The 18,759-nt window shown below is 47.4% G+C and overlaps 1 protein-coding gene across 1 annotated transcript in view; it reads left to right on the forward strand.

Annotated features, from left to right (window-relative positions):
- Positions 1-18,759, forward strand: part of LOC144498719 (differentially expressed in FDCP 6 homolog) — a 92,761-nt gene that overhangs the window by 53,099 nt on the left and 20,903 nt on the right. Inside the window, exons 8-12 of the mRNA XM_078220291.1 lie at positions 2,153-2,260; positions 3,791-3,957; positions 9,125-9,314; positions 9,983-10,073; positions 14,442-14,706. Of these exons, the coding sequence (XP_078076417.1) occupies positions 2,153-2,260; positions 3,791-3,957; positions 9,125-9,314; positions 9,983-10,073; positions 14,442-14,706 (821 nt within the window). The remainder of the gene's footprint in view (positions 1-2,152; positions 2,261-3,790; positions 3,958-9,124; positions 9,315-9,982; positions 10,074-14,441; positions 14,707-18,759) is intronic.

Consider the following 18,759-nt stretch of genomic DNA (forward strand, 5'->3'; position numbering starts at 1 on the left):
GGTGGTGGCAGGGACTTCATTTTGAGCGCTGTGGGGCTCATGATTGGCCGTTGGCCTTCACAATTGCAGGTGGGGGGCTGAGTTGAGGTCTGGCTGCAAAAGCACAGACCTAACAGCTCTCTCTCTCGGCCAGGCCTCTGCTGCTGGAACTCCACATATGCAGACATAGCAGTCTCCACATGCGCAAAACCTCCCTCTGCTGCTGGCTGGCAAATTAAGCCCCACTCACTGCCTCCAGTAGCTAGAAACAGTCTAGCCCGTATTTTCATGCACTGTATGCACACAACTGGGAGTAAAAAACATGCCCAAAAATCAGATCTGCAACTCTCCCATTTTCATGCTGGCTGGACACTTAGAACTTTTCTCGTAAAATTCCACCCAGTGTGTCAGTGTTCATGCTTGTGTGTCTGTGTGTGCGTTGCTGTTCCTGTTCCTGTTTGAGTGTGTGAAAGACCTCCCACTCTTCAAACCAAATTCAGATGGACTGGGGGAATTGAGACTGGTACCTTTGGGTCTTTGTGTGCTGATTGGCTAGGCAGGACATTCTGCCATGGGGGGAAATCACACCCATTTCATAGTCAGGTGGCGCACTGGGTCTCATCGCCCTCCATAGCACCAAGGTTTTTGGACCCACTGCAGCTGAAATAAAATGACTCCCCACCGTCTCACTTATAGAGTCATAGAGGTTTACGGCATAGAAACAGGCCCTTCGACCCAACTTGTCCATGCTGCCCAGTTTTTACCACTAAATTATTTCCAATTGCCCGCATTTGGCCCATATCCCTCTATACCCATCTTACCCATGTAACTATCTAAATGCTTTTTAAAAGACAAAATTCTACCCGTCTCCATTACTACCTCTGGCAGCTTGTTCCAGACACTCACCTCCCTCTGTGTGCAAAATTGCCCCTCTGGACCCTTTTTGTATCTCTCCCCTCTCACCTTAAACCTTTGCCGTCTAGTTTTAGACTCCCCTACCTTTGACTGTCTACCTTATCTATGCCCCTCATTATTTTATAGACCTCTATAAGATCACCCCTCAGCCTCCTACGCTCCAGGGAAAAAAGTCCCAGTCTATCCAGCCTCTTCTCATAACTCAAACCATCAAGTCTCGGTAGCATCCTAGTAAATCTTTTCTGCACTCTTTCTAGTTTAATAATATCCTTTCTATAATAGGGGACCAGAACTATACACAATATTCCAAGTGTGGCCTTGTATAGTCTTGTACAACTTCAACAACACATTCCAACTCCTGTATTCAATGTTCTGACCAATGAAACCAAGCATGCTGAATGCCTTCTTCACCACTCTGTCCACCTGTGACTCCACTTTCAAGGAGCTATGAACATGTACCCCTTGCTCTCTTTGTTCTGTAATTCTCCCCAACGCCCTACCATTAACTGAGTAAGTCCTGCCCTGGTTTGATCTACCAAAATGCATCACTTTGCATTTATCTAAATTAAACGCCATCTGCCATTCATCAGCCCACTGGCCCAATTGATCAAGATCCCGTTGCAACCCTAGATAACCTTCTTCACTGTCCACTATGCCACCAATCTTGGGGTCATCTGCAAACTTATTAATCATACCTCCTAAATTCCTATCCAAATCATTAATATAAATGACAAATAACAGTGGACCCAGCACTGATTCCTGAGACACACCGCTGGTCACAGGTCTCCAATTTGAAAAACAACCCTCTACAACCACCTGTCTTCTGTCATCCAGCCAATTTTGTATCCGATTGCTACCTCACCCTGGATCCTGTGAGATTTAACCTTACGCAACAACTTACCATGCGGTACCTTGTCAAAGGCCTTGCTAAAATCCACATAGACAACCACGTGCTGTCCACTGCACTACCCTCATCTACCTTCTTGCTTACCCCTTCAAAAAACTCCCATCAAATTCATGAGACATGATTTTCCACTCACAAAGCCATGCTGACTGTCCCTAATCAGTCCTTGCCTCTCTAAATGCCTGTAGACCCTATCTCTCAGAACACCTTCTACAGACATTAGGCTCACCAGCCTGTAGTTCCCAGGCTTTTCCCTGCAGCCCTTCTTAAACAAAGGCACAACATTTGACACCCTCCAATCTTCAGGCACCTCACCTGTGGCTTTTCTCAGCAAAAGTTTGCTTGGTCTCCTAGGCACAGGATGAAGCTCAGGTCCTCTGGCAAACCAAAGAGCGCTACTGGATGAAGCAGCAGCAGGACATGCAGCTGAAGTTGCAGAGAGAGCTACAGAAAGCCCATACGGTAAGAAACGCAGGAGGCCTGGGCTAGGCCTGCACAGTGGGGCCTGGACAGCGAGGCCTGGAGCTGGGCCTGAACAGCGAGGCCTGGAGTTTCAGTTGGCTTACTGTGTCTAATGGAAAAGGGACCACAACAAAAGGCTATGCCAGGTCACCATCTGCACTTAGTGAGGCCACTGAATGGCTGCATTTAAACTTGGTCCTGTGCAGCATTCAGAATGTAACCCTGTGCTGTACTTGTCCAGGGAGTGTTTGATGGGGACAGTGTAGAGGGAGCTTTATCTGTATCTAACCCCGTGCTGTACTGTCCTGGGAGTGTTTGATGGAGACAGTGTAGAGGGAGCTTTACTCTGTATCTAACCCCGTGCTGTACCTGTCCTGGGAGTGTTTGATGGGACAGTGTAGAGGGAGCTTTACTCTGTATCTAACCCCGTGCTGTACCTATCCTGGGAGTGCTTGATGGGACAGTGTAGAGGGAGCTTTACTCTGTATCTAACCCCGTGTTATACCTGTGCTGGGAGTGTTTGATCACCTGTATCTCCTGCACTTGACATCTCTTGCTCAGTAAGGATAAATGCATTTACCCTTGGAATTTATGAGGCTGAAGTCTTCACTGAGGTTAGACCAGAAAACCGCAAGAGGAATGGAATATTCCAGAACAGCAAAGGCTACCTTCTGAAAGAGAGAAGGGATAAACATATTGGCCAATTCTTGAACTTTGAAAGCTCCCTTCTCAATGGCTTTGAATCACACAGAGAGAGCTGGCAGAGGCGAGATGGGCTGAATGGCCTGTTCTTTACTGAGAATGGTGTGGTTTTGTTTCTGTGGGGAAGAGGGTTTGCTCTGTATAATTTCTTTCTCCCTTTGACTCAAGATAGAAGAGCAGCTCTGAGGTGTGGGAGCATCTAATTGTTCCTGTTTCTGATAAAAATCTTGGAGATGGAGGAACAACGGCACTTTGGCTGAGGTCAATGTCATGAAAGTGTTTAGATTATTCCCAATCCAGATTGAAAATTCTAGCCCAGAAGGAATTTGGAAAATATTTGAATGGGATTTTAGAAAAAGCTCCACTGCCCAGCTAAGAATTCTGGGAGATCCATGCAGGAAGGAGGGAGACTATTGATTATTATCTACTCTCTACCACTGCTGCCTTCAGGCTGACTATAAGTCCTGGGAGTACCACAGCATCTCCTGTCAAGATGGTAATGATTGACAATAGTTCATTAAAGGTGCATGTCAATCAGATCACACTATTATGGAGTCACTGTTGTGTCCAGCTTCAATCCACACGCTTTGTAGTATTCGCGGACCCCAGTTTGGGTGGGACTTTTAACCACTCTTTTCTGGTCCCACGGAATGAAGAAATCAGCTGGGATCCCACTCCTGAAACCTCCCAAGTGTCGGCTTGTCCTGAACCCCTCCCCCTCTGCAGATGAAAGTTGTCAGTAATCTTCAGTGAGTGAGAGTGTTTGTTGAGTATTTTTGATTATTATCCTTCTCCTTTCTCTTTCTCTGTGTTCTTGCGTCTTCGAAGGACAAACTCCAAATGCAATTGGTAATGGAGCAGAAGGAGCTGGAAGCTGGAGCCCAGCGCCATCGGATTCGGGATCTGGAGACAATGCAGCGAGGCCTGGAGCAGGCTCTGAAGGCTGAGATCCAGGCCCATACTCATGAGCAGACCGTGCGATCCGCACAGGCAAGGTGCAGTGACGGACATGACATTGGGGGAATTGTAACTCATCCCTCACCACTGGGTACAGGGGGAGGTGGGGGGGGGGGGAGAGTTAAAATAGTGTGGCTCCATTCCCTGTCCCATTTTAACCGTGGACCCAGGCAGTGGATGAGGCCCAATGGGAACCATGGTGCGATATGATGACATGCAACTTTAAGAGAACGTTATATTAATCCATTCCTGACAGAGATCTCCATTTCGCCCTTCACCCGAGTCACCAGAGGAAGCTATCGATAAGCCAGCATGTTGAACGTTAAAGTCCCCTTCAAGATGGTTGGAGAAAAACAGCACCTGTGCGTGCACACCTAGAGGGAAGGTTCAGGCCTCTGCTGTTCCTGCCTGTCCCATTCCCCTTGGGCTCAAGATCATTTACAACATCTCCACCTATTTCCTCCTGCATTCAGACGCCCCTTACTGTGGGCAGTCTCTGCAGGGTCCTCCAAACCTCCCAAACCGCTAACTCTCACCCACCATCTGAATCAGACCATGAAGGAGCGAGAGATGATCTCATTGAGAAACCTAAGTGATTCTGAGGGGGTTTGACAGGATCAAGCTGAGAGGATGCTTCCCATTTGGGGGAACCTAGAATTAGTGCGCATGGTTTAAAAATGTGCGGTCTCTGACTTAAGATGGTGGCGCGGAGGAATTTCTTTTCTCACGGTGGTTAGTGTTTGGAATTCTCTTCCTTACTGAGCAGTAGAGGCTGGCCCATTGGATACATTCAAGCTGAGTGACATCGATTGCTGATTGACAAGGAAGTCGATGAGCATGGGGGACAGGAAAGAAAGTGGAGTGAGGCCACAACCAGATCAGATATGATCTTATTGAAAGGTGGAGCAGGCCCGAGGGGCCGAGTGGCCTACTCCTATTTCTTATGGGCAAGAGTAAAGCACATGGGATTGGGGGAAGTGTATTGAGATGGATAGAAAACTAGTTGGCAGAGAGGAAACAAAGAGTAGGAGTTAATGGGTGCTTTTCAAATTGGCAGGCAGTAACTGGTGGGGTGCCACAGAGATTGGTGCTGGGACCCCAGCTATTCACAATATATATCAATGATTTGAATGAAGGAACAAAATGTAACACCTCAAAGTTTGCAGATGATATCAAGTTGGATGGAAGGGTGAACTGTGATGAGGATGCAGAGATCCTTCAGAATGATCTGGACAGGTTGGGTGGGTGGGCTAATCAATGGCACTTGCAGTATAATTTGGATAAGTGTGAGGTTATTCACTTTGGAAGCAAAAACAAGAAGGCAAATTTCTACCTGAATGATTAAATTGGGAGAGGGGAGTGTGCAGTGGGACCTGGGTGTCCTTGTGCACCAGTCGCTGAAGGTAAGCATGCAGGTGCAGCAAGTGGTAAAGAAGGCAAATGTCATGTTGGCCTTCATTGCGAGACATTTCGAGTCCAGGAGGAGGGATGTGTTGTTGCAATAATACAGGGTCTTGATGAGGCCACACATAGAGTATTGTGCGCAGTTTTGGTCTCCTTTTCTGAGGAAGGATGTTCTTGCTCTCGAGGGAGTGCAGTGAAGGTTTACAGGCTGATTCCAGGGATGGCGGGACTGATGTATGAGGAGAGATTGACTAGGTTAGAATTGTTTTCGCTGGAGTTCAGACGAATGAGGGGGGAATCATAGAGACTTATAAAATTCTAACAGGTCTGGACAGGGTGGATGTTCCCGATGGGGGGCTTGTCCAGAACCAGGGGTCACAGTCTGAGGATTCAGGGTAGAGGTAGATATTTAGGACGGAGGTGAGGAGACATTTCTTCACCCAAAGAGTGGTGAGCCTGTGGAATTCATTACCACAGGAAGTAGTTGATGCCAAAACATTGAATGCATTCAAGAGGTGGCTGGATGCAGCACTTGGGGCGAATGGGATCAAAGGTTATGGGAAAAAAGCAGGATTAGGCTATTGAGTTGGATGATCAGCCATGATCGTAATGAATGGTGGAGCAGGCTCGAAGGGCCAAATGGCCTCCTTCTGCTCCGACCTTCTATGTCTATTCTATCTTCTGTTCAGGGTTACAAATGATGCTGGGCCATGTCAGAGCAGCAGTGGTGGAGTGTGAGGGTCGAGCAGTTGGACTCTCTGGTCAGGTGACCTCCAGAAATATGTCCAACCGGAATTGGCAACATGAGGCAGTATTCCATGTGCACTTGGAAATGCTGTCGAGAGCCTGCTGTGTACGGAGACCGAACGACAGAGTGGTTTGTGACTTTAGCCCTTCTCTGAGCTACAGACGGGCTCCATTTCAGAGAGTCATGTAGGTCGACAGTACAGAAAAAGGCTCTTCGGCCTTTTGCGTCTGCACCAGTCAAAGATAAACCACCCAATTATTCTAATCCCATTTTCCAGCACCGGGCCCATCGCCTTGTATGCCTTGACATTGAAAGTGCACATTTAGGGCGGCACAGTGGACTGAACCTGGGACCTCTGATCCCTCCAGTGAGCCACTGTAACACCTCATAACACTAGAATTGTTGACCCAACTGGATCCAATACAAAGTCCACTAGAGTGGATCAACATAGGGGGCACAGTGGTTAACACTGCTGCCTCACAGTGCCAGGGACCTGGGTTCAATTCAGGCCTTGGGTGACTGTGTGGAGTTTGTACATTCTCTCCGTGTCTATGTGGGTTTCCTCTGGGTGCTCTGGTTTCCTCCCACAGTCCAAAGATGTGCAGGTTAGGTGGATTGGCCATGTTCAATTGCCCCTTAGTATCCCAAGATGTGAAGGTTAGGGGGATTGGCGGGGTAAATATGTGGGACTACAGAGTAGGAATGGCTAAGAACATAAGAAATAGGAGCAGGAGTAGGCCATCTAGCCCCTTGAGCCTGCCCCGCCATTCAATAAGATCATGGCTGATCTGATAGTGGTTTAGTTCCACTTACCCGCCCGCTCCCCATAACCCTTAATTCCCTTATTGATCAGAAATCTATCTACCTGTGACTTAAACATATTTAACGAGGGAGATTCACTACCCTCTGAGAGAAGAAGTTCCTCCTCAACTCTGTCCTAAACTGACTCCCCCTTATTTTGAGGCCGTGTCCTCTAGTTCTTGTTTCCTTTCTAAGTGGAAAGAATCTCTCTGCCTCTACCCTGTCTAGCCCGTTCATTATCTTATACATCTCTATAAGATCTCCCCTCAGCCTTCTAAACTCCAACGAGTACAGGCCCAATCTACTCAATCTCTCCTCATAAGCTAACCCCTTCATCTCCGGTATCAACCTGGTGAACCTTCTCTGTACTCCCTCCAAGGCCAATACATCCTTCCGCAAATAAGGGGACCAAAATTGCACACAGTACTCCAGTTGCAGCCTCACCAGTACCTTGTACAATTGCAGCAAGACCTCCCTGCTTTTATACTCCATCCCCTTCGCGATAAAGGCCAACATTCCATTTGCCTTCTTGATCACCTGCTGCACCTGCAAACTGAGTTTTTGCGATTCATGCACAAGGACCCCCAGGTCCCTCTGGACAGTAGCATGTTGTAATTTAATTAGTAGTCCATTTTACTATTATTCCTTCCAAAGTGGATAACCTCACACTTGTCAACATTATACTCCATCTGCCAGATCCTTGCCCACTCACTTAGCCTATCCAAATCTCTCTGCAGACTTTCCGCATCCTCCACGCAATTCGCTTTCCCACTCATCTTTGTATCATCCGCAAACTTTGTTACCCTACACTCGGTCCCCTCCTCCAGATCGTCTATGTATATGGTAAACAGTTGAGGCCCCAGCACCGATCCCTGCAGCACGCCACTAGTCACCAACTGCCAACCAGAAAAGCACCCATTTATTCCAACTCTCTGCTTCCTGTTAGATAGCCAATCCTCAATCCACGCTAACACTTTACCCCCAACTCCGTGTACCTCAATCTTCTGCAGCAACCTTTTGTGAGGCACCTTATCGAACGCCTTCTGGAAATCCAAAAACACCACATCCACCGGTTCCCCTCTGTCAACTGCACTCATTACATCTTCATAAAAATCCAGTAAAAAGAGTTGGTGCAGATTCAATGGGCTGAATGACCTCCTGACTGCACTGTAGAGATTCTATGATAAATACTTCTTAATTGTTATGAGGGTCTCTGCCTCCGCCACCCTTTCATGCAGTGAGTTCCAGATACCCACCACCCTCTGGGTGAAAAAGTTTTTCCTCACCTCTCCTCTAAACCTCCTGCCCTTACTTTAAATCTATGCCCTCTGATTATTGACCCCTCCACCAGGGGGAAAAGTCCCTTCTTGTTCATCTGTGCTCCTCATAATTTTACACATTTCAATCAGGTTCCCAACTTGCTCCTCTGCTCCAAGGAAAACAACCCCAGTCTACCCAATCTCTCTTCATAACTAAAGCTCTCCAGCCCAGGCAACATCCCGGTAAATCTCCTCTGCACCCTTTCCAGTGCTATTACATCCTTCTTATAATGTGGATTCTGGAACTGCACACTATAGCTGTGGCCTCATGAACATTTTATATAGTTCCAGCATAACCTCCCTGCTCTTAAACTCTAAGTTAGTCTGTTTGGTCTAGAGTTAACGAACAGTAGTCTATTGCAGACCTCCTGCCATCCTGGGACTCCTCCTGACTTTGGGGTTGCACGTGACTTCTAACAGGAGTAGAGGCCATTCCATTGAGTGGCTTAGAAAGGCAAAGGCTCAGAATGCAGCAACAAGAGATGTATCAAACGGTAACATTAGAATAATGCCAGGCCTGAAGATTTCGGGAATGGTGTGGATGGTCACATTGAGTGTGGTGATGAGGAGGAAGGGAAACAATGTTTAGAATGGCACCATTCCAATTTCATTGGAGATTATTTGTTTGGAAGATGTAAGTGAGAAAGAGATGACTTGATAACACTTTCCTGTCTAAGGGGGAGGAAAGGGAGGATGGGTTGGGAGCAGATGGATTTACATTGAAGGCTTTCGGAAATGTTAGGCACAAGAATCTGATCACACTTCAATAGTCCATAACTGGTTCTGGGAATTCCTGAGGATGTGACGGGGAGGTGCAGATACATGTACCTCTTTCCTGGCTGGGAGGGTCACGGACAGTCAGGACAGTTCTTAGCGATCACCTGAGTAAAGCAGCTTTTGAATGTTTCTCTTCTTGCTGCTGTTTTGTGGTAGGCTGTTACAGGAGGAGGAGGAGAAGCTGAAGGAACTGATGAAGCTGAAGTTTGAGCAGCAGGATGTCATCCAGAGAACGCAGCAGGAGAAGAGGCAGCTGCAGCAACAGATCACCAGCAAGGCTCAGGCTCTTCAGCAGGCCATGGAGGAGCTGAGAGAGACCAGGCAGCGCAACAAGCAGGATCTCGCTGTAAGTGACATACCACAATGATACCATAGTCAGCAATGTCATTTACATAAATGACATTGCTGACTATGTGGGGGGTAGGATTAGTAAGTTTGCAGATGACACAAGATTGGCTGGGTGGCTAACAGTGAGGCAGAGTGTCTTGGGCTACAAGTAGATATAGACGGATTGGTCAAATGGGTAGGTAAGTGGCAGATGGAATTGAACCCTAGTCTCTGGCGCTGAGGCAGCCGTGCTATCCACTGTGCCACCCGATCATCAGAAGTGTGGGTTAGATATAGAGCAAATTTCCCTTGACACTATCCCACCAGACACTCCAAGGACAGGTACAGTCTGCAGTAAGTTTCTTCAGAAGGTTTGGATCTTACTAATTTTTCAACCTGAATGGTAATAGGGACACTGCCAGGTTAAATTCACCTATTTCACCCAGCAAGTGAAGTGAGAACAGCTCGGACACTGAGCAGCAAAACAATAAGACTGCCTTCTGCTCCCTGAAAGGTGATTCCTGAGGAGAGCAGCCTCATGGGATTTATCTGCTGAGACCTTTCCCATTGTGCAGTGGGGCAACAGTGACTTGTGATTGGCTCCAGCTCTGTTTGTCGGCTCTTGTGTTGGGGGATGGGGTGTAGATGAATGGAAGCAGCCATTCTGACCTGTTCCCTTTTCTCCAGGTGGCAGAAAGGACGCGGAAGCGAGCGAGTCAATACGTCAAACACTGGAATGTGCAGCTGAACCAACTGATGAAGCCACTGGAGTCTGGGGGTAAGGCAAAATGGAGGGCATCTGCTGAGGGTATTGGCCACTCACACTGCTCCTCAGTGACTGGGGCAAGGTGGTTTGCAGTAAGCCAATGACTGGGATGAGCTTGGTGGAAGGGGATGCAGTGGCTTGGCAGCGGGTCTGAGGTTTCCAATGGGTTGCCATGGGAGGAGGTGTAGGCCAATCAGCTCCTCACATCTGATCCCGCATTCACTCAGATTATGATTGCACTGTAACTGCACCTTTGGTCCCTTTCCATTGATGCATGTACCCAACAAGAGTCTATCTATCCCAGGGCTGAGAGCTTTGGCAACATCCACAGCCTTTTGGGGATGGGAGTGCTGGATTCCCATTTCCCTCAGGATGAAAATTCCAGATTCCACCCTCCCCACCCACCTCCCCCAAGGCATTGCTCAAATGTTAGGATTGTGTCCTCTCACTCTCAATTCACCTATCAAATAGTTTCTCGAATTATTCCTGACAAATTCCTTTATTATGTTAAAATCTTTTGTTAGATCATCCCTCAGCCTGCTGTACTGGTGGAAATGTACAAATTAGAGTTTTACACCACAGCAAGAGGCCATTCGGTCCATCGTGACTTTAAACCTGACCTCATCATTTAGCCCTCTAAGCCCCGGTATCGTTGAGATAAAAATGTGTTGCAACCTCTCCAAGGCCGATATCTTGTTCCTCAGTACCCCAGACAAGATCTGTATCACACACCTGTAACATCCTCCCCTTTTAGCCTCCTTAACCATGGTTCACGAAAGGGGTGGAATGTCTTGTGAAAAGGAAGAGGGAAGCTTATGTAGGGATGAGGAAACAAGGTTCAGATGGCTCGATTGAGGGTTACAAGTTAGCAAGGAATGAGCTGAAAAAGGGGCTTAGGAGAGCTAGGAGGGGACACGAGAAGTCCTTGGCGGGTCGGATCAAGGAAAACCCCAAGGCTTTTTACTCTTATGTGAGGAATAAAAGAATGACCAGGGTGAGGTTAGGGCCGGTCAAGGACAGTAGTGGGAACTTGTGTATGGAGTCAGTAGAGATAGGCGAGGTGATGAATGAATACTTTTCTTTAGTGTTCACCAAGGAGAGGGGCCATGTTTTTGAGGAAGAGAAGGTGTTACAGGCTAATAGGCTGGAGGAAATAGATGTTCGGAGGGAGGATGTCCTGGCAGTTTTGAATAAACTGAAGGTCGATAAGTCCCCTGGGCCTGATGAAATGTATCCTAGGATTCTTTGGGAGGCAAGGGATGAGATTGCAGAGCCTTTGGCTTTGATCTTTGGGTCCTCGCTGTCCACGGGGATGGTGCCAGAGGACTGGAGAATGGCGAATGTTGTTCCTCTGTTTAAGAAAGGGAATAAAAATGACCCTGGTAATTATAGACCGGTTAGTCTTACTTCGGTGGTTGGTAAATTGATGGAAAAGGTCCTTAGAGATGGGATTTACGACCATTTAGAAAGATGCGGATTAATCCGGGATAGTCAGCATGGATTCGTGAAGGGCAAGTCGTGCCTCACAAATTTGATTGAATTTTTTGAGCAGGTAACTAAGTGTGTTGATGAAGGTAGGGCAGTTGATGTCATATACATGGATTTTAGTAAGGCGTTTGATAAAGTCCCCCATGGTCGGCTTATGATGAAAGTGAGGAGGTGTGGGATAGAGGGAAAGTTGGCCGATTGGTTAGGTAACTGGCTGTCTGATCGAAGACAGAGGGTGGTGGTCGATGGAAAATTTTCGGATTGGAGGCAGGTTGCTAGCGGAGTGCCGCAGGGATCAGTGCTTGGTCCTCTGCTCTTTGTGATTTTTATTAATGACTTAGAGGAGGGGGCTGAAGGGTGGATCAGTAAATTTGCTGATGACACCAAGATTGGTGGAGTAGTGGATGAGGTGGAGGGCTGTTGTAGGCTGCAAAGAGACATAGATAGGATGCAAAGCTGGGCTGAAAAATGGCAAATGGAGTTTAACCCTGATAAATGTGAGGTGATTCATTTTGGTAGGACTAATTTAAATGTGGATTACAGGGTCAAAGGTAGGGTTCTGAAGACTGTGGAGGAACAGAGAGATCTTGGGGTTCATATCCACAGATCTCTAAAGGTTGCCACTCAAGTGGATAGAGCTGTGAAGAAGGCCTATAGTGTGTTAGCTTTTATTAACAGGGGGTTGGAGTTTAAGAGCCGTGGGGTTATGCTGCAACTGTACAGGACCTTGGTGAGACCACATTTGGAATATTGTGTGCAGTTCTGGTCACCTCACTATAAGAAGGATGTGGAAGCGCTGGAAAGAGTGCAGAGGAGATTTACCAGGATGCTGCCTGGTTTGGAGGGTAGGTCTTATGAGGAAAGGTTGAGGGAGCTAGGGCTGTTCTCTCTGGAGCGGAGGAGGCTGAGGGGAGACTTAATAGAGGTTTATAAAATGATGAAGGGGATAGATAGAGTGAACATTCAAAGACTATTTCCTCGGGTGGATGGAGCTATTACAAGGGGGCATAACTATAGGGTTTGTGGTGGGAGATACAGGAAGGATATCAGAGGTAGGTTCTTTACGCAGAGAGTGGTTGGGGTGTGGAATGGACTGCCTGCAGTGATAGTGGAGTCAGACACTTTAGGAACATTTAAGCGGTTATTGGATAGGCACGTGGAGCACACCAGGATGATAGGGAGTGGGATAGCTTGATCTTGGTTTCAGATAAAGCTCGGCACAACATCGTGGGCCGAAGGGCCTGTTCTGTGCTGTACTGTTCTATGTTAACATAAAAGCCAACATTCCTTTAACACATAGGCTACACTTTCGCACCTGTTTACCCATTTGTCGTGGTTTCTGCAGCTGGATACCCAAGTCTCTACTCCACTGGGGCCATGAGTTTCTCACTGTCAAATGTTAAGTTCTTGGAACCCAAAGTGGATGACCTCATACGTTGAGTTTTATTGCTAGCTTTTGCCCACTCGCTCAATCTTTGCAATGTCTGGCTCTTATCCAGTCTCTGTAACTGAGTGCCACCTCCAAACTTGGCTTTACAATTCTTCATCATTATCATTGGGTGTGGACTCTGAGAGTGAAGGAGTTGGGTGGCAGTATGGGGATAGGCAGTGTGTGTGGACTCAGGGGTGGGAGGGTGTGGTTGGCAGTGTGTGTGGACTCAGGGGTGGGAGGGTGTGGTTGGCAGTGTGTGTGGACTTAGGTGGGTGTGGTTGGCAATATGGAGATAGGCACTGTGTGTGGACTTTGGTTTGGGCCAGCAGTGTCCATCGTTGGGTAGTTCATCAACATGAGCTAATCCTGGTCGTGCTATCTTCAGATATAATCCTGGTTAAGTGCAGCAGATCTTGTCTGTTGGCCATTTATTCATCGCTTTCCCTTTCAAACCACTGAAGACTCATTCCCTTTTCTCACATTCCTTTATTTCCACACTCTGTAAAATGTTTCCTTTCCTTCACTCCCTTTTCCGATTCATCATCCTAAACATTTCATGGTGAAATAATTCAGCAGTTTTTTTGTTCTGACTGGTCGGGAAATGGAATTGAGTCACCCTCATATGCATGACAATAACTTTATCCCCACCCCGAGAATGGAAGAGGTTTGTCTGTGATCCTTTCCTGGGGCAGTCCTGACTGGGCGACAGAGCTCCAGATGTGATGATTCCTGTCACAACCTATCCGTGGGAGCAGTAACCTGGCTGTAACTCACTTCTTGTTCCATCCATCTTGTGCCTGTGCTTGCTAACTTACATTGCTCCAGCAACACCTTCAATCTTAAAATTCTCATCCATGTTTTTAATTCCCCAAAGGTCTCTTCCTCCCTATCTCTACACCTCCCCTAACAGTGGTGAGCACTGTTGCCTCACAGCGCCAGGGACCCGGGTTCAATTCTGGCCTTGGGTGACTGTCTGTGTGGAGTTTGCACATTCTCCCCATGTCTGTGTGGGTTTCCTCCGGGTGCTCCAGTTTCCTCCCACAGTCCAAAGACATGCGGGTTAGGTTGATTGGCCATGGTAAAATGTGTGTGGTTACAGGGATGCCGAATGGCCTTTTTCTGCACTGTAGGGTTTCTGTGGTCCTATGGTTTTAACCCAATAAGTCTTCAAGATTTTGGTGCTTCTCCAATTCTGGCCTCTTGTGCATCCTGATACCCATCACTCCAAACTGTCCATTCAGCCCCAAGCTCTGGAATCTCTTCCTTAAAACTCATTGCCTTTCCACCTTGCTCTCTCTCCTTTTACTCTGCTGTGTAAAACCTACCTGATATCTTCTTATGTGGCTGTGTTAAATTTTGCTTGATAATGATCCTGCGTAACAGCTTAGGGTGCTTTACTAACTTAACAAGGTTATATAAATGCAAATTCTTATTGTAAAATGCATTCCCTCACATTACAGCCACCCAGAACCAACCGAGCAATGACATCCTGAGCCACAGAGGAGGTGGGGCCTTCACTTCCAAAGAATTCAGCTCTAAGGAAACCACTGGGAAAGCCAGGCCCCAGGACAGGTACGATGATCCCAAGAGCTCGACGCTGGTCTCCGTGGAGACGTCAGAGTCCGACTCTGAAGATTATGAGAACATGGAGGAATTTCTGAAGAATGTGTCACTGACAGGGGCGGCGCCCCCCAAGACAAAAAGCCATGATGGCTGTGTGGACTGGTGAGTGCGAGGAAGATGGAGAGAATTCCCTTGCAACTCCATACAGGGCACCAACACTGAATCACTGTGTGCTCCAGCTATTGGCTCCCTGTTCTTCATTATGCCAGACAGTATCTAACATCTGCACATCTGGGTGCACTGTTGTATTCATTGGCCATGCTGAGCCCAGTGGGGGCAGCCTGCAGTAGTCAATAGCAACAGGGACTGACCCGTCAATGTAAACTGACACCAAACTGCTCCTTGAAGAAATTGGGTCTTACTAAACTCCAACTAATGATAAAGAAACATCTGTAACTGCAATCCTCCTTTGTTGCCTTGTTTTATTTCTACCTGTCTGTTATTTTTATAGTGCTGGGGAGAATTATTCCATAAAACCTTAGTACAATTAGGAAGATCTTAATGACTAGGACAATACTGGGACTGAGGGAAAGGGGCCCATGTTAGGGTTGCCAACTATGATTAAATGTATTCTTGGAGGTTTCATCACTTGACTTGCCCCACGCACCCCCCAGGCCCTCTATTATTCGGCCAACACATCCATTCTGGTGACACACTGCCTTCCTGCACCAACTGGAAAGGAAAAAGACTCATTATCCAATTGGATGATGCTTGATTGACATTTCTAACCCCCCAGCATCCCCCCCCCCCCCCCCCCCCCCCCCAACATTTTCAATATTTTTGTATCTGGGAAAAAATCTTGTTTCAATGTCCCAGTGATTTTTCTCCAGGGTCGCACACAGCAGTGATCTTCAGTTGCTGGAGACTCCAGGCCAATCCTGGAGGGTTGGTAACTCTGGTCCATGCGTGGAGAAGTTATTGAGATTGTTTACCTGGCTATCCCTGTGTCCAGCTCCAGCCAGCTGATGATAGCCGAATGTCGGTGTTGTTGACAGAGGATTAAAGGTACCACGATGATTGAGAGTATTAAATGTTTGAGTAAAGAGGGAAGAGGTTGGCTAGTTTTCAGTGATGGCGATATTGTGGTGATACAGTTGAGATTTGAGGGTTATGTCAGGAATTGGTTACTAGCAGGTGTTGAGTTCAAATGCCAGAGGGCAGGACAGAATGTGGGGGTGTTCAGCGCCAGTGGGGGTGGAGATAAGGGACTGGATTTTTAGGAAGGTGGGGCTTAACCCCCATCTGAAAAATCAGCAGTAAACACATTCCCACCCACCCCAGAAACCCAAATGCCACATTTCACTCTAACAAACATTAATTGGCATGAGGCAGGACTCCCACCTCTCAACCAGGAGGAAGTCCCACCTTGGAGAACAGCCAGTCAATCAGATTGGCCAGCAACTCTTCAGTCCCTCCAGGTACAGTGCCATAGTGGCCAGAAGAGGAATTGCAGAGAGCTGCCTGGCACTAACTCCCGGGAAACAACGGACAAGGTAAGTGGCAGAGGTCCCAGGACAGGGAGGGTAGGGAAAGCCTTGGGGGGGCGGGGGGAGTCATAAAGAGGGCGATTGGGCCTTAGGGGAGAGGAGGGGGGAATAGGCCGAGGGGCTCATGGTTGAAGGGAGGTCTAGCAGTCAACCATAAGCCCATAAGACATAGGAACAGAATTAGGCCACTCGACCCATCGAGTCTGCTCTGCCATTCAATCATGGCTGATATTTTTCTCATCCCCATTTTCCTGCCTTTTCCCCATAACTCCTGACCCCCTTATTAATCAAGAACCTATCGTACACTTTGGAAAAAAGAATAGAGGCATGGACTATTTTCTAAACGGTGACAAAATTCATAATGCTAAAGTGCAAAGGGACTTGGGAGTCCTAGTCCAGGATTCTCTAAAGGTAAACTTGCAGGTTGAGTCCGTAATTAAGAAAGCAAATGTAATGTTGTCATTTATCTCAAGAGGCTTGGAATACAAAAGCAGGGATGTACTTCTGAGGCTTTATAAAGCACTGGTTAGGCCCCATTTGGAGTACTGTGAGCAATTTTGGGCCCCACACCTCAGGAAGGACATACTGGCACTGGAGCGGGTCCAGCGGAGATTCACACGGATGATCCCAGGAATGGTAGGCCTGACATACGATGAACGTCTGAGGATCGTGGGATTATATTCATTGGAGTTTAGGAGGTTGAGGGGAGATCTGATAGAAACTTACAAGATAATGAATGGCTTAGATAGGATGGACGTAGGGAAGTTGTTTCCATTAACAGGGGAGACTAGGACGCGGGGGCACAGCCTTAGAATAAAAGGGAGTCACTTTAGAACAGAGATGAGGAGAAATTTCTTCAGCCAGAGAGTGGTGGGTCTGTGGAATTCATTGCCACAGAGGGCTGTGGAGGCCGAGACGTTGAGCGTCTTCAAGACAGAAATTGATAAATTCTTGATTTCTCGAGGAATAAAGGGCTATGGGGAGAGAGCGGGTAAATGGAGTTGAAATCAACCATGATTGAATGGTGGAGTGGACTCGATGGGCCGAATGGCCTTACTTCCGCTCCTATGTCTTATGGTCTTATGGTCTTATCTATCTATGTCTTAAAGACACGCAATGACCTGGCCTCCACAGCCTTCTGCAGCAAAGAGTTCCACAGATTCACCACTCTCTGGCTGAAGAAATTCCACCTCAACTCTGTTTTAAAGGATCGTCCCTTTAGCCTGAGGTTGTGCCCTCTGGATCTAGCTTTTCCTACCAGTGGAAGCATCCTTTCCACGTCCACTCTATCTAGGCCTCGCAGTATCCTGTAAGTTTCAATAAGATCCCCCACTCATCCTTCTAAACTCCAACAAGTACAGACCCAGAGTCCCCAACCGTTCCTCACACGACAAGCTCTTCATTCCAGGGATCATTCTTGTGAAACTCCTCTGGACCTTTTCCAAGGCCAGCACATCCTTCCTTAGATACGGGGCCCAAAACTGCTCACAATACTCCAATTAGGGGTCTGACCAGAGCCTTATACAGCCTCAGAAGTATATTCTTGCTCTTGTATTCTAGCCCTCTCAACATGAATGCTAACATTGCATTTGCCTTCCTAACAGCCGACTGAACCTGCATGTTAACCTTAAGAGAATCTTGAACAAGGACTCCCAAGTTCTTTTGTGTTTCTGATTTCCTAAGCATTTCCCCATTTAGAAAATAGTCTATGCCTCCATTCCTCTTTCCAAAGTGCATAACCTCACACTTTTCCACATTGTATTCCATCTGCCACTTCTTTGCCCACTCTCCTAACCTGTCCAAATCCTTCTGCACCCCCCTGCTTCCTCAATACTACCTGTCCCTCTACGGTAGCACAGTGGTTAGCACTGCTGCTTCACAGCTCCAGGGTCCCGGGTTCGATTCCCGGCTCGGGTCACTGTCTGTGTGGAGTTTGCACATTCTCCTCGTGTCTGCGTGGGTTTCCTCCGGGTGCTCCGGTTTCCTCCCACAGTCCAAAGATGTGTGGGTTAGGTTGATTGGCCAGGTTAAAAATTGTCCCTGAGATGTGTAGTTAGCGGGTAAATATGTGGGGGTAGGGCCTGGGTGGGATTGTGGTCGGTGCAGACTCGATGGGCCGAATGGCCTCCTTCTGCACTGTAGGGTTTCTATGATTCTATGATATCTTTGTATCATCTGCAAACTTAGCAACAGTGCCTTCAGTTCCTTCCTCCAAATCATTCATGTATATTGTGAAAAGTTGTAGTCCCAGCACTGACCCCTGAGGCACACCACTAGTCACTGGTTGCCATTCTGAAAAAAAAACCCTTTTTCCCCACTCTTTGCCTTCTGCCAGTCAGCCAATCCTCTATCCATGCCAGGATCTTACCCTTAACACCATGGGCACTTAACTTATTTAACAGTCTCCTATGTGGCACCTTGTCAAAGGCCTTCTGGAAATCTAAATAAATCATGTCTACTGCTCCTCCTTTATCTAACTTCCTTGTTACCTTCCTTGTCAACGGGCCCTAAAGGGCAGGTGATCCCAGTTAGAAGGGGGCTTCTGATGGATTCCACATGACATGGAGGACGTGCAATATAATTAACTTCAGTAACCAAAAATGCCAAACGCAGTCAATTGGGACGAGCTTCATGGGAAAAACTGGGCGGCATGGACAGGTTGGGCCAA

This window comes from Mustelus asterias, chromosome 9, assembly GCF_964213995.1.
Source record: "Mustelus asterias chromosome 9, sMusAst1.hap1.1, whole genome shotgun sequence".
NCBI lineage: Eukaryota > Metazoa > Chordata > Chondrichthyes > Carcharhiniformes > Triakidae > Mustelus > Mustelus asterias.